General features: G+C 53.5%; 1 protein-coding gene across 1 annotated transcript; it reads left to right on the top strand.

The window, feature by feature from the left end:
* The first annotated feature begins 1,535 nt into the window (after positions 1-1,535).
* On the top strand, positions 1,536-23,132 carry LHX2 (LIM homeobox 2). Its single transcript, XM_055271150.2, has 5 exons — positions 1,536-2,242; positions 3,737-3,939; positions 4,899-5,302; positions 10,868-11,073; positions 22,250-23,132. The coding sequence occupies exons 1-5, from the start codon at positions 2,123-2,125 to the stop codon at positions 22,535-22,537; spliced, it is 1,221 nt and encodes a 406-aa protein (XP_055127125.1). The 5' UTR covers positions 1,536-2,122; the 3' UTR covers positions 22,538-23,132.
* The last annotated feature ends 374 nt before the right edge of the window (positions 23,133-23,506 follow it).

Here is a 23,506-nt window from a genome sequence, read left to right as displayed (position 1 = left end):
GATTTCATGCCTCAACTCTGTACCCTGTGAGGTAAACTGCAGGTCCTGACTATCCCCTTACCTGTCTTGGCAAACAAGTCATTTCAGACTGACACCCGCCTTGTTCCTATTAGACGGAGCCAAACTTGCCTCCGAAGCAGACCCAGATGGGACTCTGGAACCGACGTGCTTATTCAGTTTTTGTCTACAATCATTTTATTTCCTAAATCCCTCCCCCACCAGACACCTGGGTATTTCCCTCCAGTCCTGAGGCTCTAGGGTGAGCCTGAAGCCTGGAGGCTGGGGGTGGCAGTTGGGATTTACCCAGCATGCTAGTTTATTGGCCCCTGGCGAGGTGGTGCAGCCAGGCGGATAAGGAGGACTCGCGCCATCAGCGGGGTCTGAGACATGGTGTGCCTTGTGGGCAGAGAATAGGCCTGTGGTTTTTAAGAACCTCACTGATATCGAATGTGTCTTGGAGTGAGAAAGTTTTTAATGGAAAAGGAGCAAGAGGGAGTGATGAAATAATTTGCTAAGTGCCTACTATGTTCCAGGCATTTTACATCCACAGTCTCAATCACCACATCCATGCGGAGGAGAGCTTCTTGTCTCCCATTATAAAGGTCAGAAACAGGCTAAGGGAGGATAAGTCACTATCTAAGGTTACAGTGCATGTAAATGTCAGAGCTAGGATTCGAACCCTGGCCTTTCTGAGTTCCTAAAGCCATGCTCGCCCCCACTCTTCCAGGCTGGGGAGAGACCAGGAAGAGCGAGAAGCTACACGCTTGGCTGCAGATTGGGCCCTAGCGGGCTTGAAGCATGGATATGCTGGCTGGCCCCCCTCCCCGGGAGTCACAGCTCTCGCCGGTCTCGCCACTCAGGCTCAGCCGGGTACCCAGGAGGCTTGCGCGGCCGCCTGCAGCCCGCTGTGCAGAGCCCGGGCCGAAGGCGGAGCTCGATGGGAAACGGCCGAAGGCTCTTGCAACTCTGCCCCAGGCCTGCCTTCCCGGGCCTCCCAGGCGGGTGCCTGAGGCCGCGGCTCCAGGCCGAGGGGAGACCGCAGTGAGATGAGCATCCCCTTGCTGCGCCTTCTTAGGATAGAGGGTTTAATTTTCCTTTCTGAAGATATCGCTGGAAGCTGTTCGTATCTTAAAAACTCCAAACCCCGCGCTCTCCCTCCTCCCTGCCTCCCCCCCACCCCCGCCCTCCAGCCTCGCCCACCAGCTCCCACCATCTCGACTCTCCTCTGCTCCTCTTGCCTCTCCCCTCCCTCTTGGGTCTCCCGCCTTCCCGGAGCACGCGCTGCCAGGGCCTGGGGCGCCGAGCGGCCAATGGCACGGCGGCAGGACGTGATGTCAGGCGCGGCTGTAGAAAAGGCGCGGAGGCTTGCGCTGGCGCGGACTGCAGAGCCGGGGCTGGGCTAGGCGCGCGCTTGGAGAGCATTGCGCGCGGCTGGGCCCGCTGCCGGCGGCTCCTCCTCCCACTCTGCTCCTCCTCTTTTTTCTCCTCCTCCACCTCCTCCTCCGCCTCCTCCTCCTCCTCTTCCTCCTCCTCTTCAATTCTCCCGGTGGCTTGACTCGGCTCGCAGGCTTCGGAGAAACCCCTACTCCAGTCGCCGACTCAGCGCCCAAGAGGGTCGCCTTGGTCTGGGGGCGCAGCGCACCCCAGGGAGGGGAGGGGTCCAGGCAGCTGGGCCGCCGCGGGCACCTAGCAGCTTCTGGGTGAACCCCGACCGCAGCCGTCGCCGCCTCGGGCAGAGTTTGCGCCCCTGCTTTGCGCCCCGGGCGCTGAAGCCGGGCGGGAGATGCCCGCGGCGTGAAAGCGCCCGCGGCGGGCGCCGACCTCTGCCCCAGTCTCCTGCTCCCCCCGCCCCGCTTGTCCCGTGCCCTTGTGACCCTGGCTTTGGCGCCGTCGCCCAGGCGCCCCGCAATGTAGCTGCCCCCGCGCCTCGGCGGGAGGCGTCCTGCCCCGCGAGCGCCCGGGGCCCGGAGCCCGGCCTGGGGGCGCAGCCGAGCTCGGGCGGGGCCGGGGCCGCGGTGGCGATGCACCGGGCCCGTTAGCGCCAGGAGCGCCAGGCAGCTGAGGCGGGGGGCAAGCCCTCCCTCGGAGAAGCCGCGCCCCCGGCCCCGCCGGTCCCGCCGCGATGCTGTTCCACAGTCTGTCGGGCCCCGAGGTGCACGGGGTCATCGACGAGATGGACCGCAGGGCCAAGAGCGAGGCTCCCGCCATCAGTTCCGCCATCGACCGCGGCGACACCGAGACGGTAGGCGCGCGGCTGTGGGGTCGGGGCTGAGAGCTGGGATGGGGCCGGGCCAGTCAGCGCCTTTGCTCCCCGAAGTTTGGGGAGCGTCCTTCGTGCCGCACGGGACTGGGTGCTGGGGATCCTCGGTCAGAATGCAAAGCCGGTGGCTCCCGGTTCGGGGGAAACCCGGCTGCTGGGACGCAGAAGGGAAACAAGGTTGAAACCGAAATCTCGGCCCTGGCGGGTAGAGGAGAGCGTTTCTTCCGAAGTGGAAGCGAAGTCCCATCCGCGGCCCGGGGCGGCTCCCTTCTCACCTTTGCCGGTGCCGGGGTCGACAGCCCCGTGCTCTCCTCCACCTCTCGGCTCCGGTTGCTGGCGGCGCCGCGGGCGGCGCCAGGGAAGGGCGAACCAGCCGGGAGCACTGGGGCTCCAGCCGGCTTGGGCCGCTCCCAGCTTTCCGGCAATCGGGGATCCCCCTCAATCCCCAGCGCGGTTTCAGAGGCCGAAGTCTTCGGGGCCAACATTTGTCGTTGATCGCGTCCCCAGACCCTTGACTGGTCAGACTTAGCCAGTCCAGGGCTGGGAGTTCAGGCTCCGGCCTGGCCCTCGCCGAAGGAGACTCCATTTAGATCTCTACACCTGGCTCCGCGGGCCCAGCCCCAAATAGCCATTTCCTCGCCTCAGACCTCCCTGGGGGCCAGACGAGAAGACACTGCCCGACCAGCGGGCCCAGAAGTGACCTTTAGGAGGCCGCGGAGGTGGGGAGCACGGGAGAAGCTTCTGTGCTCCGGGAGCAGGAGCAGCGGCCCCAGTGGCCTCCCGGCCTCCGAGCCCTTCTTCGGTTAGATCTTTTCTCCTGGTCAGTTTGGATAGGGAAGGATTTGGGTTGAACCTGTCCTTCACCTAGGGACTTTGAGGGTGTCCCTGCACCCCACTCACCTCATCCCCGGACCCAAGAGGGCCCCAGCCCGTGTGGCAGAGGAGCCAGAAGTTGGCTGACTTGTTCTGGCCTTAACCTCTGGCCTAAGGATCCAGGGATCACTGGAGCTGGGGCCCAGGAACTCTGCTGTCTCTCCAAAGAGGATTCTGTGTGGAGGGTGACTTAATGGTCACCTTATCCCCCGGGTGGCTCATTTAAGAAGCAGTTTAGGGAAAGCTCTTGGAGGGCTTGACTGGAGTAGCTGTCCTGGTCCCTAAACACAGCCCGAGCATTTTGGGGGAAAGGACAGGGAGGACTGAAAGGAAGAGAGGCAAGCACCAGAGCCATTTAGGCCAGGAGACCGGCCTGGGCCCGTGGCTGACTAGGGCTGCGCAGGCGGGCCTGGGTTCTGAACGGCCCAGAAATGGAAATGGGCCTTTTGGGGTAGGGGGAAGCGCGCCGCATGCCCTGGCAGCCCCCTCCGCGTTCAGGGCTAGCCGAGGCCACAGAGGGAGCTGTGGGTGCCGGTTTCGCGGCGGCGGAGGGGCCGCTGGCTGACGCAGGCGCTGCTGTCTTCCACCTCCCTCCCTCCGCAGACCATGCCGTCCATCAGCAGTGACCGCGCCGCGCTGTGCGCCGGCTGCGGGGGCAAGATCTCGGACCGCTACTACCTGCTGGCGGTAGACAAGCAGTGGCACATGCGCTGCCTCAAGTGCTGCGAGTGCAAGCTCAACCTGGAGTCGGAGCTCACCTGTTTCAGCAAGGACGGTAGCATCTACTGCAAGGAAGACTACTACAGGTAGCCCCCCCACCCCAACTGCCCCTCAGGACCCCTCCCCCCAATCTCAGGCACAGTCTTACAGTTTGGCCCTCTCCTTTCCCTGTAGTCCCAGGAGAGGGTTCACTACTCAGGACTCCCCCTGCCCCCCCACAACTTCTCCAAGCCAGCACAAATTGGGTGATAACCTTTTAAAGCAGCAATCTGGGGAGCTCTTGGAAAGATCTATGAAGTAGGAGAACCAGAAAAAAAGCAGAAGTTGCCCTCCCGCTCGGAGCTTAGACCACAAAAATGCTTGAGTTGGGATCCTTGCTCCCCTCTCTCTTTGAAGTTTCTTGAGTTAATCTGAGGTTATAGAAACAGGCACCCCCAAACCTAGGCAGCCCAAGCTGGAGTGAAACACAGTTGGAAAGAGAGCTGTGGGAGTGGGTACATTTCCAGGTCTTTGGAGAAAATGGGAGTGAAAGCTGGCCAAGATCAAAGAACCAGAATCACTAGCAGACTCCAAATTCCCGGTTTGTCCTTCTCCCCAGTTTTAGGGTTAGGGTCTATGTATATTATCTCTGTCTCTGTCTCTGCGTCCGTGTCTCTCTCTCTTTCCCTGTCTCTGTGTTTCTTCCAAATTACAAAAGTCAGTAGGATTCCCAGGCGCTGGTTTGGAGGGAGGAGTAAAGGTTGAGGAGGGGGTAAGTGGTAAGTGTCTCCCACCACTCCCAGGTAAAGGCTTTCCTAGGGCTTGCGGAGACTCTGGGTGAAGTAGAAGTCTTTGTAGGCATGAGTGTGTTAAGGGAAACTATTTTAGGACAGGACCAGGCCTGGGTCAAAATCTAGTTATCTCTCCCTCCCATCCTCCAAATAAAGGCCGGGTTGTTCATCTTGAGGAGGGGATTGCCCCCCGCAGCAGCAGCGGCACCTGGAGGAGGAAAAGGGGGGTACCCGACCGTGTGTTCCCACAGCCCCTCCCTCCATGGTCCCTACAGGCGGTTCTCTGTGCAGCGCTGCGCCCGCTGCCACCTGGGCATCTCGGCCTCGGAGATGGTGATGCGCGCTCGGGACTTGGTTTATCACCTCAACTGCTTCACGTGCACCACGTGTAACAAGATGCTGACCACAGGTGACCACTTCGGCATGAAGGACAGCCTGGTCTACTGCCGCTTGCACTTCGAGGCGCTGCTGCAGGGCGAGTACCCCGCACACTTCAACCATGCCGACGTGGCAGCGGCGGCCGCTGCAGCCGCGGCAGCTAAGAGCGCGGGGCTGGGCGCAGCAGGGGCCAACCCTTTGGGTCTTCCCTACTACAATGGCGTGGGCACTGTGCAGAAGGGGCGGCCGAGGAAGCGTAAGAGCCCGGGCCCCGGTGCGGATCTGGCGGCCTACAACGCTGGTGAGTGCGCGGCGCATGAAGCGCCCCCGTAGGGTTGGGGAAAAGTGCGCGGCCTGGACGGCTGGGAGCTGGATTGAATCTCTGTGTGCTGGGCAAATAGCGAGCCTTAAGCACCAGACGACCTCGCAGAAGGGACACTAGCCCCCTGGGCTTCCAGCCTGTGCGTCCTCGGCTGGAGCGGGAAGAGAGGGTGCAGTGGTCCCTTGCTGCTCCGGGTGCAGGGCCTTGTCTCTGATAAATTGTTTTTTTGGAGGTGGCTTTTTGGTTTGGGCCTTTGCCCCACTTTGCTGGGCAGGAAGTGCAGGGATGGAGAAAGCAAGGCGGCGCTGACACCAAACAGGTTTTGGGTTGGCGCGGCTGAGGGCGGGGAGCTGGGGCGGCGGAGGAACGAGGCAGGGCGGCGAGGGTCCCAAGAGAAAGGGCTGGCTGTGGCCAGGGGCGCCGAGCTCTGCCTGGAGTGCGGCCTGACCTCGTGAAATGTCCCAAGGGCGGCAGGCTTGGGGAACTCGGGCTTGGGGAACTCAGGAAAGCAAAGGCTGCAGGTCCTTTTGCTCGGCCCGATCCTCCTTTAAAGACAGGTCTCAGTTTTCCCGGACTTCTTCCTCCGAGTTTCCTGGCGCCTGCTGGGGTAACGGCCGCGACCCTCGGAAGCGGGCGCCCGGGCGGGGACGGGACCGGAGCAGGCCTGGCTTCGCGCCTGGGTGGGGTGGGGTGGGGTGAGGTGGGGGGCTCGGTTCGGATTTCCGGCATCTTTGAACCCCAGGCCATTCCCGGAGAAGCTCTGCCCCCTCCCGCACCCCTCCCTGCTCAGGACAGCTGCAGAGGTTCTGAGTCCCGGCAAATGAGCCGTCAACATCTGCCCGAAGTCTGCAAGGCCCGGAAAGGTTTATGACTCTCCGGGCTTCCGAACTAGAGTTTATGTGCAATTATTTTCTTTCTTTCGTTTGCAACAGAATTAGATTTGGAGATTTTGTGTTCTTCCTCCTTTTCCCTTTAGTCTAATGCACAAGCGGAAAAAAACAAAAACAAAAACAAACCCAAGACTGTGCAGAGGGGGTTACGGCAGGAAGAAGTCAGATATTTTCATCGTAAAGAATCTGAGTGGAATAGAGAGGGAAATGAGGGGCGGGTGGGGGTGTCCCCTGTTCGCTCCAACGAAATCGCTTGGAGGATCATGGGGCGTGTGTCTCCGTGTGCGGAACTGGGAGGAAAACGCAGCCCCCAGTTTGGTAAATGGTGAAGCAGCAGTAGGCCGGTCGGTGGCGCGGATTTAAGATTTGCTGAAGGCACTACCACAGATGTAGCTCTCTGGAACTTCCATCCCTCCTCTCCTACCACCCCGAAAAAAAAAGACAAAACCGAGTTCAGACCGGCTCCCCCCAAACCAAGCCGCTTCTATTTATCAAGTGGGGTCAACTTCCACTCGGAAGCACCTCGCGGGGCTCGGCTCCAGGGCACTTGGTGGCTGGGGAGCTGTATTGTTTTCCTGGGCACGCAGGTTCGGCGCCGGGTTTAGGATTGTGCAAAAAGAGAGTAGAAGGTACAGAGATTTATTTCTGCCTTTTGCTGTTCAGCCGTCGTTTCCCCCAGCGAGATGGGCTGGAGGCTGAATTTCGAGCCTTGTTTAACCTCTACAAGAGACACCCTCCATTCAGCCATCTCACTTTCTCTCTGGCCTCCCTCTCTCTTTTTTTCCTTTCCGCTCTCTCCGTCCTTTCTCTCTATCTCTGTCTCTGTGTGTGTGGTGTTTTTTCCCGTGCCCTCCTCTCCGACCTTGGCCGGGGCTCCTAGTCCTGAGAGAAACGGCGTTCGGTGCGCCGGCGGTGGCTATGCGGCTGGCTCTTTCGGGGCTCCCGGGACTAGGTTGGGGAAAGTGGGCATCTCCCCGGCCTCTCGGGGCCCAGCCCAGTCTTCCTAGGTCTGGCGTCCGCCCTTCCCTCCCCTCCCGCACTGGCAGGAGAGAAATGGCCGCAGTGTGGGCCGCGGGGCAGCTAGGACTGGAAAGCGGGGACCCTGGAGGGTGCGATCGCGGACGGGATGTGCGGGCGCGGGTCGTGTGCGTGCAGGGTTCCGACCACGGGGACACGAGCTTGTTTGTGGCAGTGTCCCACATCCTGTGGCCCAGCCACGCCGACCCCTTGCAAAGCCTCTTGCTCTGGGGACAGTCCCTGCGAGGCGCGGCGGCACCTTACTGAAGAGCGGCGAGCTGGGGGCCGAGTGGGGAGGGGGCGCCGTCGGGGCGCCGAGTGCTGGGCTTACAGCAGAGCCGCGGGCCGCGGGGTCGGAAAGTCCTTCCGGGGCGGGGCCGCAGCGGCCTCTTCCCGCAGACCCTCGGGCCCAGGCCCCGGTGGAACGGAAACCTCCCCCTACCCCGGGCGGGGCTGCCAGCGGGCTGGGGGCGCGAAAACGGCGGCGGGAGCGGGCGAGGGGCCCGGGCCACGCACTTTGCGCCTGGGTTTGCGCGCCGCGGCCGCGGGAGTCCCGCGCGGACCGGCCGGACGCCCGGCCTCCTCCAGCCCCAGCTTTTTGTGTGTGTGTGCCTGGCGGCGTAATTACTGATTTGATTCCAATCCATTATTTAGACAATTGAACCTACAATCTCGTCTTTAGTAAAATGAGGCGAAGTCAGATTTGATTACAGGTTCAGTCCCAGCGACAAGAGCTCGAAACCCGATGGGTTAATAACAGATCACGAGTAAATTATTCATGATTTTACGAGCTCTTTAGCTCCATTGAATCGGCCTAATTGAGAGGAAAAAAAAAAAAAGGAGACAGAAAGCCCGGGTCCTCCCCCTCCCCTCGGCCCCTCGCTCCTCCCCGGATCCGATCCTGGGGAATCTCGACCCGCCCCCGGGCACTGGGGGCGGGAGTGAGGGGGTTCGGGGCGCCGGCCAAACCTGGGCCCCACGGCTACCTTCCCCGCCGCCGCCCCCTGCCCTCGCCTCTGGCCGGCCTCGGCCTCGCTACTTAGGGCCGGCTCCTTTCCTTTTTTCTCCACTCCCCTTCTTTCCCCTTTCCACCACTTCCCCGCCAATAACGGCTTCGGAAAAGACCTCCCCCGCAGGGACCGGGTCTCCTGGAGCCCCGGGATTCAGCTCGGCCACCGGACCCTCACCAGAAGCTGCGCCTGTTTCCGGGACTCACTTTCCCCTCCGCTCTCCCTGTCTATTTCTTGCTGTCTTTGTAGCTGTCTCTCTGCGGTTCTCTTGGCTCCTTCGCTTTCTTTTCCTCTGTCTCTCCTCTCTTTTTCCTGGCTCTGTCCATCTTCCGTCCCTACCCCCTCTCTCTTTCTCTCCCTCCATTCTTCCTTTCTGTGTTTGTCTTTTTCTCTCCTTTCTCTGCCCTTTCTGTCCCCCTCCTCCGCACTACTACCCCACCTAGGCGGCACTCAGGGCAGGTCCCTTGGGCCCATGGGGGCGCCGGGGTCCCCACGGAGCTCATTAACAGCAGCCAGGCCCAGGCGGGGGCTCGGTGGAGGGACGGGCCCAAAGATACCCCGTAGGGAGGCCTGCCCCACCCCCAGTGGTGCTGGGGACTGGGGGAAAGAAAAGGGTTGCTCACCTCAGCGGGTTCCAAGCAGTTCTGGTGGATCAGGTTCAGAGGCATCCTCTGATGCCCTTTAAATTGCCGGACCCGTGCTCTTCACTCTGGCCGTGCTCTCTGTGGGAATGCAGCCCCGGGGGTGAGGGGACCTGAGTGCCGGTGGAAAGAGGCCCCTAGGAGGTGTAGCCCCTAGCTAACAGCTCCAAAGGCAGGGGCAAGACTTGTATCTCGAAAATTCTCTCTGCAAGGGGCTCTTCCCCATCTGGGCAGGGGAAGGGGGAGATCACCAGCAGAGTAAAAGTTCTTTGGAGGTAGTGTGGCCAGACAAAATTCAGCATCCCCAGTTAAATTGGAATTTTGGGTAAATAACAAATACATTTTTAGTGTAAGTATCCCCGGCAATATTTGCATTTTGGAAAAATAACGAATAAATTTGAAATTTGTAGTATAAATATCCCGTGTAATATTTGAATTTTAGATAAATGACAATTTTTTAGCATAGCTATGTCACCTGTAGTATTTGAATTTCAGGTAAACAACAAATACATTTTTAGTATAGGTATGTCCCGTGCAATATTTAGGACATGCTTATACTAAAAAATTATTATTTTTCTGAAATTTGTATTTAACTGGGCAACCTGTATTTTCATTTACTAAATCTAGAGCTCTGTTATGGGTATGTGATAAGGGCACAAGATACCTGCTCAGTTCCCCACTTTAGGTGGACTGAATGTACACCCCTTATGAGGCTTACCGCAAGGCAAGACCTTAAGTGTAGCATGGCTCGGGAGGTGAGGAGGCGACCTTGGGAGGGGTCCTGCCGGTCCCCATCAGCTGCCAGGTGGCTGAGCAATTTTCTGAGGCCCAGGTTTTCACCCATATTCCCCACCCCCAATGCCAGCCAGGCATTGGCAGCCTGGCCCCCACGAGGCCCCCTGTGGATAGGGACAGGCTCCCTCCTCCCTTCGTGGTGTAGTGGAAGAAAACAAGGAGGACTCCAGTGCTGAATCTAGGCTCAACAGATCAAGATCAATCTAGCCGGTTACCGGTGGTGTGGCTGTGTGTAAGTGGCTTCATTTCCCCTAGCTTTAGTTTCCGCATCTCTAAAATGGGAATAGTCATAGCCACCTCTCTGAGCGGTAATGATGTACAGTGACATTTGTAAAGCCAAACACACACCATAGGTGTCTACTACATGCTTATTTCTGCCTCGGACTTCCTTCCCCTTCCACTCTGCCACTCTCTGTGGACTGCCTCCCCGAGCCTAATTTGCTCCATTTGTTCAACGGGGAAACAACCATCTTACAGGGTAGTGATGAGGATTAAACTGCAAAATGCAGTTTCCAACCTTTGGCCCAGTGCCCGAGGCCCAGGGGTCCCTCAGTACTTTTGGGTGTGGCAAAATGAACGTGAGTCTCTGTCTCAGCAGTTTCTAGGTGCCGGTCCCAGACACGGTAGGGGGAGATGGCGGAAAGCACTCATCCTTAGAGTGCCTTGGGAAACAGGAGGAGTGCAGGCCCAGAGACCCTGTCCTGCTGTGTCCGAAGTCAAGTGACTCCCCTTGCCGAGCCTCAGTTTCAACATCTGTAAAAACGAGAAAAACAATACCTGGTGCTCCTAGGATTGTTTTAAGTACCTAAAGACAATGTGCCTGGAAAGCCCTTTAGCACATCACCTGGAGTTCAATCAGCCATCAACAAGTGGTAGCTGTTGTTGTTGCTGCTGCTGCTGCTGCTACTGTTGTTTTTACTATCATAACATAATGGCTCAGAATGATTTTTGGATTCTCCCAGAGCCGGGATTTGGTGCTGCAGTTCCTAGCAGAGTGATCCTGGCCAGATCGCTCTCTCTGAGCCTCAGTGTCTCCATCTATAAAATGGGGATAATGTCCCCGGTTCATTGTGGCACAGATATGCAGCAGGGTTAAGGATAGAAATGTTTGGCAGTGGGTGGGGCGAGTGTGGATTTGGCATGGGGGGCGGGTCAGGAAGTTCACCCACTGGCTCTGTGTCTCCTCCCTAGCGCTAAGCTGCAACGAAAACGACGCAGAGCACCTGGACCGTGACCAGCCATACCCGAGCAGCCAGAAGACCAAGCGCATGCGCACGTCCTTCAAGCACCACCAGCTTCGGACCATGAAGTCTTACTTTGCCATTAACCACAACCCCGACGCCAAGGACTTGAAGCAGCTCGCACAAAAGACGGGCCTCACCAAGCGGGTCCTCCAGGTCAGCCAGGGCCAGGGGTGGGGGCATCTGCGACCACCGGGGACTGGGGTGGAACCCTGCACCCCCAGCCGTGGGCCTTGGAAGGACCTTCCACCCTGTGTCTGCTTCTCTGTGTGTTTATCTTTCTCATTCTCTTTCTTCACCTCTCCAGCCTGTCTCCATCTGTATTTCAGTCTTTTTTTCTTACTTTGTCTTTTCTCTTTTTCAGTTTTTGCCTCTCTGTTTTTCTGTTTGTGTATCACTCCATCCTCGTTGTCTCCATACTCGGTCTCTTTTCTTTCTTGTAAACAATTCTTAGTTTCTGTTTATTATTCAAGTGACACTCATTTTACACACATTCACGTCATAAAAGGTTCAAACATTTCAGATAAATCTAGAGGCCGCCCCACCCCCTCCCAGGACATCCACCCAAGGTGACTATCATTACCTCCTGCGTCTTGCTTCTCACCCGCTCTAGTTTCTCTTCTCTTGCTGTCTGCCTCTGTCTCACTCCCCCCTCTCTCTTCCTTCAGGCATCTCTCTAGATTTCTCTTCTGCCTCCCAGACTCTCCTGGAAGCAAGGTTTGGTGGTGGGGATGTGTGTGGGCAGATTCCCTGGGTGGGCAGGTGGGGACGGGACTGTCCAGAGGACATGGTGGGGTGGGGGAGTGGCTGGGTGCCTGTGAAACTGAGCAGAACTGCACTTACATGTGAGAGTAACTTCTTAATAGAGAAGATCCAGAACTTTCCCCAGATTTCCACACCCCTAGAGATGTTAAGATCCCTAGTCTGGAGGCACAGGAGCAGGTCCCAGGCTCCTGCATGACCCAAAGTTGGGCAGATTCGTGGGCCACAACTCAAACTGTCATCTCCTCCTTTTACTCATTTCAGAGTCTTAGGCAAGTCACTTGACTTTTTGTAGCCTGTTTCCTCATACAAGAAATGGATACAATAAATTATGCTGCTGGGTTATCCAAGGAGCCACTGAAATGATGTGCCTATGGTGCGACCTGACACTTACCTGCTCAGTGGATGGTAGCCAATAATAGCATTAACTAGATTCATTAGCTGGCATGAATTCACTAGTATGAGCAATTATTCTGGTAGCTGGACCTCAGTTTCCCCATTCGTACAAAGAGAAGGCAAGACAATGCCTCCCTTTATAGCAAGTTTAACCAATTTATTCTTCAGAACGTGTGGTTATAGTGCCAGCGACACACATTTTGAGGGAAGAGAACCGAGGGATGAAGTAACCGGACAGCCTCACAACAGGAGGGGAGGTGGTGGGATCCAGGCCAGTCTGACCCACCCTCCAGCCCCAGGTCTCCGGGACTGAGGTCTGGGAGGTGACATAGAGGGGATGACAGAGACGGAGGGCCGCGCAGCTGCCCTAAGAAAGTTCTTGTGAGTTTGTCAGAAACAAAAAACAACAACAAAAAATGCCCTTTGTGGGGCGGGTTGGGGCTGTGACGCGGCGCAACTGCAGCTGCAGCTGCGGGGGCAGCCGGGAGTTGGGGCCCCTAGGCTCCTGAGGCGCCCCCTTGCGCAGCGCTGCCCACGGGGAGCGGGCGAGGGGCTGCCTGCGAGGGGCTGCGGGCGAGGGAGGACAGGGTGAAGTAGCCGAGGGAGGGAACGCCGGGCCAATGGGACGCCGATGCGCCCCTCTGGGCCCGCCCCTCCCTCAGGGTCCGTTTTGCTTTCGAGTCCCACTGGCCTGAGCTCCCGGTGGATGGAGGACATGGCTACACTGGCTGGGGTAGCAGGTCCCTCTTGTCTGTTTCCTTCGTTCTTTGCCTTCTTGGGGTTAGGTCAAGGGCCCTCTTTGGCGTCCCCTCCCTTCAGCCGCGGGTGAGTTCGGACTGAGGACTTGGGGTTGGGCTGCCTTTTCTCTGGTTAGTAGGACCCTTCGTTCTTCCCCAACCCAGTTGCTCTGTGGCAGGGGTGTCCAATCTTTTGGCTTCCCTGGGCCACATTGGAAGAAGAAGAATTGTTTTTGGCTACACATAAAATACACTAACATGAACGATAGTTGTTGAGCTAAAATAATAATAATAATAATAATAATAATAGTAATGTTTTCAGAAAGTTTATGAATTTGTATTGGGCCACATTCAAAGCCCTCCTGGGCATAGACAAACTTGCTCTATGGAGTGGGGCCAGGAGAGGGAGGGCAGTTCTATGAATTAATGCTTGAGATGGGGATGGAACCGGGTTCAGGAAGACCTGGGCTGGGTTCACGGGCTGTGTGTCTTGGACAAATTAGTTACCCTCTCTGAGCCATAGATTTCTCATCTGTAGAAAGGGCACCATTAGGGCATAAACCTCTGTCAGTTATCCAGATTAAATGAAACAAAGAGTAAGTACCCATAGTTGAATCAGAATCTCCAGAGAGGAGCCAGTCTCTGTTGGCCTTGGGGAGGCAGAAGGCTTGGTCACCTGACTTAGGAACAAGTCAGATTTCCAGGAAAGTTACCTCTTATTCTTTCATCTGATGAAACGTGTATTGGCACCAGGCCCTGGGGACACAGAGATGAACAAACCATGGTCCTGACCCTGAGGAAATTCACTTGTTAGGTATAGAGACAGACCTAGGTACAGTTTCCTCATGGTGTGATCTGTTGGGGTACCTACTGAGGGAGCCCAGAGGAAGGACCAACCGTGCTGTGTGCCAGGCATCATGATCTGTCTTCCCGCACCATCCAGATGAGAAGGTGGAGGCCCAGATGATCTCCACTTGCCCCAAATCACACTTTGCTAGTTACCTGCAGAGCTGGATCCAAATCCAGGCCTGCCTGATCAATGGGCATAGTTCTTTCTTCTTTGAGCCAATCCGGCAATGACTGTCAGTGTGAGTTTAATTTAGGGTCTGTATATTGGGGGTGGGGCATACGTGTAGCACTGTTCTCCCTTTTTCCCAGACCACATTTGCACAAATCCCAAATATTCCTTATTGCACATGGTGATGCAGCAGTTTACAAAGCATTATCTTTCTAGCCACGTATCTACCTTACCTTAAGATTTTTCTGCCCATTTTACAGATGAGAAGCTTAAGACCTAGTAAGATGAAGTGATTTGCTGCTGGATACAGGAGCCAGGCATTGGCAGGGTGGGGCTTGCCCCCAGGTGCCCTGACTGCTGATGGGGAATCTGGTGGACATGGGATGGGAACAGTTTGAGGCAGGTGGTAGTATGGCTTTGAAAGGTAACAGACTGGTTTTAATCCTGTCTGACTTACCAGCAGTGAGATTTGGATGCTTTAATTTCTCCTCTCTGAGACTGATTCCTTATCTATGAAATGGGGATGAGAAGGATACCCTACTGGTGGTTGCACGGAGTAAATAAGATGATATACAGTATAATTTACAGAGTATAGAGTCAGGACCCAGGCATGCTGATCTCATGCACTCATTTACACAGTCTCCTGCAGTCATTTACACAGTACAGTTCATTCTGCAACCCTCTTTGCACACATTTTAAAAACGTGATTATCTTCATTTTGCAGATGATGAAACTGAGGTTCTGAGAGTCTAGAACCCTGGCCCCGAGTCTCACAGCTAGTAAGTGATGAAGCCAGGAGTCAAGTTCAGATTGGTCTGATTCCAAAGCTCTTTCCAATATTGCACATGAAGGGATTTTGACTTTTGTCCCCTTGGATCTGGCTGCAGAGTGCAGCAGTACAGTGGGAGAGGAGGGAAGGCGTAGGTCACAGATGCCATGTTTTGGTAGGGAAGCAGAAACCTCTAGTAAAGTGCTCATCACGTAAAAGGTGCTCACATTTGCTATCAGCAGCAGCATGGCAACTACAATACTCACTGTCACTGGGCAAGGTGACTAGGAGACAGAATGGCCCCTTAGATGGAGGTCCTTTAAGACTTTAAGCCTTGGCCAGGCGCAGTGGCTCACGCCTGTAATCCCACCATTTTGGGAGGCTGAGGCGGGCGGATCACAAGGTCAGGAGATCGAAACCATCCTGGATAACACAGAGAAACCCCATCTCTTCTAAAAATACAAAAATTAGCCGGGTGAGATGGCATGTGCGCGTAGTCCCAGCTGCTGGGGAGGCTGAGGCAGGAGAATGGCGTGAACCCGGGAGGTGGAGGTTGCAGTGAGCTGAGATTGCACCACTGCACTCCAGCCAGGGTGACAGAGCAAGACTCTGTCTCAAAAAAAAAAAAAAAAAAAAAAAAGACATTGAACAAGACCCCACTGGAAGGCCGGGCGCATTGGCTCACACCTGTAATCCCAGCACTTTGGGAGGCAGAGGCAGGTGGATTACGAGGTCAGGAGATAGAGACCATCCTGGCTAACAGTGAAATCCCGTCTCTACTAAAAATACAAAAAATTAGCCGGGCGTGGTGGTGGGCGCCTGTAGTCCCAGCTACTCCGGAGGCTGAGGCAGGAGAATGGCGTGAACCCGGGAGGCGGAGCTTGCAGTAAGCCGAGATTGCGCCACTGCACTCCAGCCTGGGCGACAGAGTGAGACTCCGTCTCAAAAAAAAAAAAAAAAAAAAAGACCCCATTGGAACATCCAGCCAGAGGGCATGTGGAGCAAGGTGTGGGATAAACAATTGACAAGGCGCTAAGATTAATCTCTGTGTTTTTCTTTTAAATGATTCTAAGATCAAATAGGTTTAGGAAAGGCTCAAGGTTGACTATGTCTTTCTCTTGGAGATCAGAGCATGTTAGCATTAATATAGGCATTGAGAAATCTGGAAGAGACTCAACCTTGTCTAATCTAACATTTCCCAAATTTTATTTGGCCATAGAATTCTTATTTAACTCTTGTAAAGAAATAAAATGGTAGACGTGCTAGGTAGGAAAAATGCAAGGGTACAGTAAGAGCCAGAGACCTGACCTGCTAAAGGAGGTAGTCAGGGAAGGCTTCCCTGAGGAGGAGGTGTGGTTTATATCAGGGCAAGTCACTTCATTACTTTGAACCTCCGTTTCCCCACCCGTAAAGTGGTCTTTTTCCTGCCTGTCTACCACCCAGGTTGGTGATGAGTGTCCAATCTAGTCCTGGATGGCCTAAGCTGTATGGAGTTTCACAGACGATTTGGCCTGAACCTCTCATTTCAAAGGAAAGGAAATCAAGACTCAGAGAGGTGGAGTGACTCTCCCAAGAACCACAGCAAAGTGGTTCTAGGCCTGGGGCTGGAACCAAGGGTTTCTGATTTCCAGTTCAGTGCTTATTACTTTTGGTTCTTTAAAGAAAACTTCTTTAAAAGTTTACAAAATACTAGAACTGCCATACCAACAGTTTAGAAAAATAGGAAAAACAGAAGAAAAAAAAAACAACAACAAAACAAAAAAAACCCTTACCCTTCTAAGAGCACAGGAATCCAATAATTAAAGGGTGTGATTTAGAGGTTAATTAGTGGTTAAGGGCATAGAACCAGTCTGTTGGAAGTCACATCTCAATTCTGGCTGTGCAGTAAGAGGCACACAGTCTCTACTCCTGCAAATTGACAATAACATTCACATCTACCTCATAGGGTTATTATAAGGACCAAATGAGTTAATGTGTAAAGTGCTTAGGACTTTGCTTATAAAATGCCTGGCACTGGCTGGGTGTGGTGTCTCCCGCCTGTAATCCCAGCACTTTGGGAGACAGAGGTGGGCAGATTGCTTGAGCCCAGGAGTTTGAAACCAGCATGGGCAACATAGTGATATTCTGTCTCTACCAAAAAATGCAAGAATTAGTCAAGAGTGATAGCAAGTTCCCATAGTCCCAGCTACTCAGGAGGCTGAGGCAGGAGGTGGAGGCTGCAGTGAGCTTTAATTGCACCACACTGCACTCCAGCCTGGGCAACAGAGTGAGACCCTGTCTCAAAAAAAGAAAAGAGGCCAGCCGCGGTGGCTCGCGCCTGTAATCCCAGCGCTTTGGGAGGCTAAGGCAGGTGGATCACCTGAGGTCAGGAGTTCGAGACCAGCCTGGCCAACATGATGAAACCCCATCTCTACTGAAAATACAAAAATTAGTTGGGCATGGTGGTGGGCGCCTATAGTCCGGGCTACTCAGGAGGCTGAGGCAGGAGAATCGCTTGAACCCAGGAGGCAGAGGTTGCAGTGAGCCAGATCGCACCAGATTGCCCTGGCCTGGGCAACAGAACTAGACTCTGTCTGAAAAAAAAAAAAAAAAAAAGGCTGGGCGCAGTGGCTCATGCCTATAATCCCAGCACTTTGGGAGGCCGAGGTGGGCGGATCACAAGGTCAGCAGGTGGAGACCATCCTGGCTAATACAGTGAAACCCATCTCTACTAAAAAATATAAAAAATTAGCCGGGCATGGTGGCGCACGCCTGTATTCCCAGCTACTTGGGAGGCTGAGGCAGGAGAATTGCTTGAACCCGGGAGGCAGAGGTTGCAGTGAGCTGAGATCGCACCACCGTACTCCAGCCTGGGCAACAGAGCGAGACTTTGTCTCAAAAAAAAAAAAAAAAAAAAAAAGATGCCTGGCACTTCGTGGGGAATAGTATTCATCATTATTATTTGCTTTATGAAGGTACAATACCAGAGGACACAGTTTTTTTTAATCCTTTTTTTTCACCTAACAGCCATCACAAGACATTTCCCCTGTGGCATTGTGGAGTGGCTGTGTCATGACTCCCACTTGCTACATCTGAGTGGACACTTTGGATGTAGCCATTAGTTTGATGTTATTAAAAATGCCATGATGGGCATGAAGCTTTTATCTTTTGGCTGATTTCCTTAGCATCCCAGGTGGGGATTTGCTGGGGGCAAAATGGGTTTCCCACTGGTCCTCCTGGCTTTCTTGATGAAATAATTCTGGGGAAGGAGGTTTGTGAGGCAAAACACAACTTGCATGGCCAGGTAGTGCCTGGGAAGGGGGCAAGAAGCAACGTGTGCTTCTTCATCTACCCAGGACTTATTGGAGATCTACTGTGCACCAGGCTGGGGCACCCCTGGCCTGGTGTTAGTTGTGTCCTGATGATTCTCTGTCTGAACTTGGCCTTGTTGTCCCAGACACACTGTCCAGAGAACTTGAGGCATGTGAAAAGAGAGGCCTGTCAGTTTCAGAAGATGAGTGGGTGGGGCAGATTGCACCTTGTTGCTTGCAGCTGCCTAAGAATCCCAGCCTGTCAGAACCTTGAGAGCCATAGAGATCATATGATGTGGTCTAACCCTCCTGTTGTACAAGTGAGGAAACTGAGGCCAGTCCAGAGGTGAGAGACAAACTCGAGGTCACATGGCAGTCCCAGGACTGGAAGCTGCTCTTTCCACTGCACCATAATTGCTTCTCTGTTTCTTCATCCATTTATTCATGCATTCATGGACTTGCTACCTCCCTCAGGACCATGTGGCGGGGAGAGGATGGACTCTTTTAGGGCAAAGGGTCCTGGATTCCAGTCTCAGGTTGCCCTCTGTGTGACCTTTGGCAAGTGGTTTTACCACTCTGACCCACTCTGGCTTTTAGATCTATACAGTGAGGGCAGGCGTGGTGGCTCACACCTATAATCCCAGAACTTTGGGAGGCTGAGGCGGACGGATCACCTGAGGTCAGGAGTTCAAGATCAGCCTGGCCAACATGGTAAAACTCCGTCTGTACTAAAAATACAAAAAAATTAGCTGGGCATGGTGGCGGGTGCCTGTAATCCCAGCTACTTGGGAGGCTGAGGCAGGAGAATCGCTTGAACTTGGGAGGTGGAGATTGCAGTGAGCCGAGATCACACCACTGCACTCCAGCTTGGGGGCAACAGAGCAAGACTCCGTCTCAAAAAAAAAAAAAAAAAAAATTGGTCAGGTGTGGTGGCATGTGCCTGTAATCCCAGCCACTCAGGAGACTGAGGCAGGGGCGAATCATTTGAACCTGGGAGGCAGAGGTTGAAATGAGCCGAGATCGTGCCACTGCACTCCAGCCTGGGTGACAGAGCAAGACTGTCTCAAAAAAAAAAAGTAAATAAACAAATCTATAAAATGGGAATAATAATAATCAAACCCACCTACTTGGCTTTTCATGGGAATAACCTGTGGCAGTGCATGCTGGAGGGTGGCATGGGGCCTGGCACATAGTAAAAGGTACATACATATCGGCCATTCCTATGAATACGTATTAGTGTTTCTTAATCTCTGCCAGTCTCTGCCATGTGCCAGGGGCCATGAAGATAGCATAGACAGGGTCCATTCCCCCATCAACCCCTCAGGAGTGGACTTGTTGAAATACCTGGGAGAGAATTCTAGTGAAACCCTGACTTAACATGAAGCACAAACCCCACACAACCCCAGAGCAGCCTGGCTTTTAATGAAGTTGTTGAATTTTCATCTACCAGATTCCCAGCGCCTCAGCTCTGGAAAGCAGAGAAGGCAGTTGTGGGCGATGGTGTCATTGTTTACAAGCCCACTGTTAGGGGCAACAGCCTGAGAAATAGCAAACAGCCAGCAACTAACTGGGTCCAGCCCTGCCCGAGGTCTTGGAGCCCCAGTTGGATGAGCAAATGAGCACCCGGCAAAGCGCCCTCCACCCTCGACCCAGGCTCCCTGCTCCAGCTACTGCTCCGAGAGTCAGATAGATGCATAGAGCACGGGCTGCTCAGGGGTCACACACACACACAGGCCAGGACAGTGGCAAGGCAGCAGCACCAAGGCTCCGGCCTTCTCCACCCCAATCTGCATGACTTTGGAGAAGTCACTTCCTCTCTCTGAGGGCCTCTGGGGGCTTTCCCCATCCATTTCCTTCATCAGCTATTCCTTAGGCCACCAGGACACAGTCTCTCCCCTACAGATTTCTGCTGGCTGGGAAAGGGAAGGACCCCCCAACCCCAGGGAAAGCATGTCGAGGGTGGTCTGAGAAGCACTGTACTTATTTGCCAGCCCCCAGAAGGGGTGATGGGCTTTCTTTGGGCAGAGAGCCAGGGAAAATGTGCCTTCTTCCTGGGAAGGTCCAGCACTGAGGAGGGAGCTTGGTTTCTCCACTTCACAGGGTCTGGATCTCCCGCTTTACTCCGAGATTCTTGTGGATGTGCTTTTAATTGAGCCCAAATTGTGTTACGCCACCAGAAACGGGGGTTTGAGGCCACAGGCCCCTGCAGCCGGGGTGGTCCCAAGGGGTGTGTGGGGCCAGGAGTCAGCCCTCCCTCTCCTGCTGGAGACACTGGGAAGACAGGCAGATGCAGGACATCTGGAAATGCGCAACTGGACACCCCAGAATCTGCAGAGTGCCCTGAGGCCCTTTGTTTTATGGGGAGGCTTCTGGCGGGTGTTTTCCTCACGCAAAGGGAAGTGAAGGGGCCCTGCCTTTCGGGCCTTTTTCCTTGGAAGGTTCAACCCCCCCACAGTGGCCTGGATTTCCTAAGCCCCTCCCAAAGTACTGCATGGACCTCTGGGTACAGCCGGTGCCTGTATTTGTGCTGTTAGATGGGTGGTTGTACTTGGGTGCTGGCTATGTAGATGAATTTCATTTTTCTTTTTTTTGTTTTTTTTTGAGATGGAGTCTTGCTCTGTGGCCCAGGCTAGAGTGCAGTGGTGGGATCTTGGCTCACTGCATCCTCCTCCTCCCAGGTTCAAGCAGTTCTTCTGTCCCAGCCCCCCGAGTAGCTGAGATTACAGGAGCGCACCATCACGCCCAGCTAATTTTTTATATTTTTAGTAGAGATGGGGTTTCAACATGTTGGACAGGCTGGTCTCAAACTGCTGACCTCAAGTGATCCACCTGCCTCGGCCTCCCAAAGTGCTGGGATTACAGGCTTGAGCCACCGTGCCTGGCTTTAGATGAATTTCTTTGTGTCTTCCTGAATGCATACAGGCGTGTACGCAAAGATATGGGAGTGGACGCGTGTGTGTCTGTGTCCAAGGAAAAATGAAAGTAAACCCATGTTCTCTCACTGACATTCTTTTCACACAGAGCTCAGCCCCAGCTCTGCGCCCTGCCGCACGTCCCTCATAAGTCGATACGGGATGCAGCAGGTCGGGAGAGAGACTCTGCAGGTTTCCACTTCCCTGGCCTCACTTTAATTTGGCTGCTGTTCCCACGCTGCCTACCTCCACTCACCTCCACCCTGAGACCTGAGGCCCAGTGGCCCAGGGTACCTGGTGGCTTCTCCAACCGATGATGGGGATAGGATCCGTGTCTTTCACTTCCTCTTAGTAACTCATTATTATTGCCTGATTCTCATGTGTTCTTTATCCCATTCCCAGACTTACTGACCACAAAACATTTAAAACATTTTACCAACAAGAACTTGTGGGGTTTATTGTCTGCTGAAAGGCAACTGCCAAAAAAGGAAAAAGAAAAAAAAAAAAAGGAATGTCTCAAAGAACCATTAGGAAAAGGATCAAGATTTGTCTGTTGTGTGTGTTTGGTGTGTCTGATAGAAATGCAACATGAGGCACATATTTAATTTTAAGTTTTAAATGTCCTAGTAGCCTCTTTGAAGAAATGAAGAGAGACAAGTAAAAGTAAAATTAATTTTAATAATGTATTTCGTTTAACTCAGTATATTATCATTTCGACATGTAATCAATATAAAAATTATTGAGATATTCTACCTGCTTTTTTTTTTCATATTCAGCCTTCAGATAGGTTGTGTGTTTTCACCTGCAGACTGGTTGAATTTGGGCTAATGCCGTTTTAAGTGCTCAGCAGCCATATGTGGCTTGTGGCTGTGATATTCAGGAGTACAGCTCAGCTCTGGAACCTCCTATCAGAAAGAGAAGCCCAGCCGTAGCCCATTAGATAGAGTGAAATTTTTGTTTTATTTTATTAAGAGCAAAATATTGGCCGGGTGCAGTGGCTCACACCTGTAATCCCAACCCTTTAGGAGGCTGAGGCAGGAGGATCACTTGAAGCCTGGAGTTTGAGACCAGCCTGGGCAACGTTGCAAGACCCCGTCTCTACAAAAAATAACTTAAAAAGTTAGCGGGGCCGGTGGTGCTCACCTATCTAGCCCCAGCTACCCAGGAGGCTGAGGCGGGAGGATCGCTTGAGCCCAGGAGTTAGAAGCTGCAGTGAGTCGAGATTGTGTCACTGCACTTCAGCCTGGGGGAACAAGCCAGACCCTGTCTCCAAACAAAAACAAAACCAAAAAAACCGAAAAAGCAAAATACTGCCAACCTGACTTTTTGGATCCTCTTGACAAAACGCAGATCAGCGTCCCCAGAGGCAGCAGAGCTCTGAGTGAAGCAGTTGGGGGGATGCTCTGCCTGCCTTCCGCTCACCAGCCCTTCCCTGTCATCCCCCGCAGGTCTGGTTCCAGAACGCCCGAGCCAAGTTCAGGCGCAACCTCTTACGGCAGGAAAACACGGGTGTGGACAAGTCGACAGACGCGGCGCTGCAGACAGGGACGCCATCGGGCCCAGCCTCGGAGCTCTCCAACGCTTCGCTCAGCCCCTCCAGCACGCCCACCACCCTGACAGACTTGACTAGCCCCACCCTGCCAACTGTGACGTCCGTCTTAACTTCTGTGCCTGGCAACCTGGAGGGTCATGAGCCTCACAGCCCCTCACAAACGACTCTTACCAACCTTTTCTAATGACTTGCACCCCCCCACCCCACAATTTCTTTAAAAAAGAAATTATCTTTAGTTGAATTCCAAGTGTATTTTAAAATAGAGGCTTTGAGCAACTAACTAACCACATTTTAGGATCTCGCCTGGAAACAGAGGAAAAAAAAAAGAAGTGTGCGCCCGGCTAATGCATTGGTGTGGACCGAGGAACAACTTGGAAGATCTACCTGCAACACAACATTTGTGTCACTGTACAGTTTTGTGGACTGAGCGAGGAAAAACAACAAATAATTTAAGTTGGCTAGAGCTTCTGTATTTTCAAAGACTGCCACGTGCCTTAGGAATACTGTTTTATCTCCATACTTTGGATGACTTGTTCATTTTTCTCTCCCTCTTTTTCTCTGTATATTTATGACCAGAGCAAAAATGTAAAAAACAAAAAACAACAAAAAAAAAGTTTGTTACTTTGAATAGTCCTAAAAAGAAAAAAAGAAAAAAAAAAAAGGAAAAATCAAACCCCCTCCAACGGTCGCTTTGTTGTTTTAGAATTTTAAGGTGGAAGTCTGTTCGAATATCAGAATTTGTAAAATCTAACCAGTAATAAAACCACTTATCGAAACTACTTGGGGCTGCTGCCATTTGGTTGGGTGTGAAATTCACAGGACCTAAGAGTTTTACTGAGGCCCACAGATAAATTCTAGGTCTTCACATATTCATCAGATATTCCTGGGGCTCCTGTCTTGTGCCAGGCTTTGGACAGATTACGGAGATGCAGAGACAAAGATCCAGTTCCTGCTCTCAAGGAATCAGAATGGTGACATAGGACAGACAAAAGATATCTTAACAGGGTGTGATATGTGCTCAAGTGGAGGATATGCAAAGTCACATTCATTCATTCATTCATTCACTCATTCATTCATTCTTTCAAATATTTAGTGAGCACACCCTGCCAGATGCTTGTGATGCAGAGGTCAGAGGCCCTTTTCTGCTCCTGGC

Source organism: Symphalangus syndactylus, chromosome 3, assembly GCF_028878055.3.
Source record: "Symphalangus syndactylus isolate Jambi chromosome 3, NHGRI_mSymSyn1-v2.1_pri, whole genome shotgun sequence".
Classification (NCBI taxonomy): domain Eukaryota; kingdom Metazoa; phylum Chordata; class Mammalia; order Primates; family Hylobatidae; genus Symphalangus; species Symphalangus syndactylus.
Note: the sequence above shows the minus strand (reverse complement) of the source record. Positions and strands in the feature narration are given on the sequence as shown.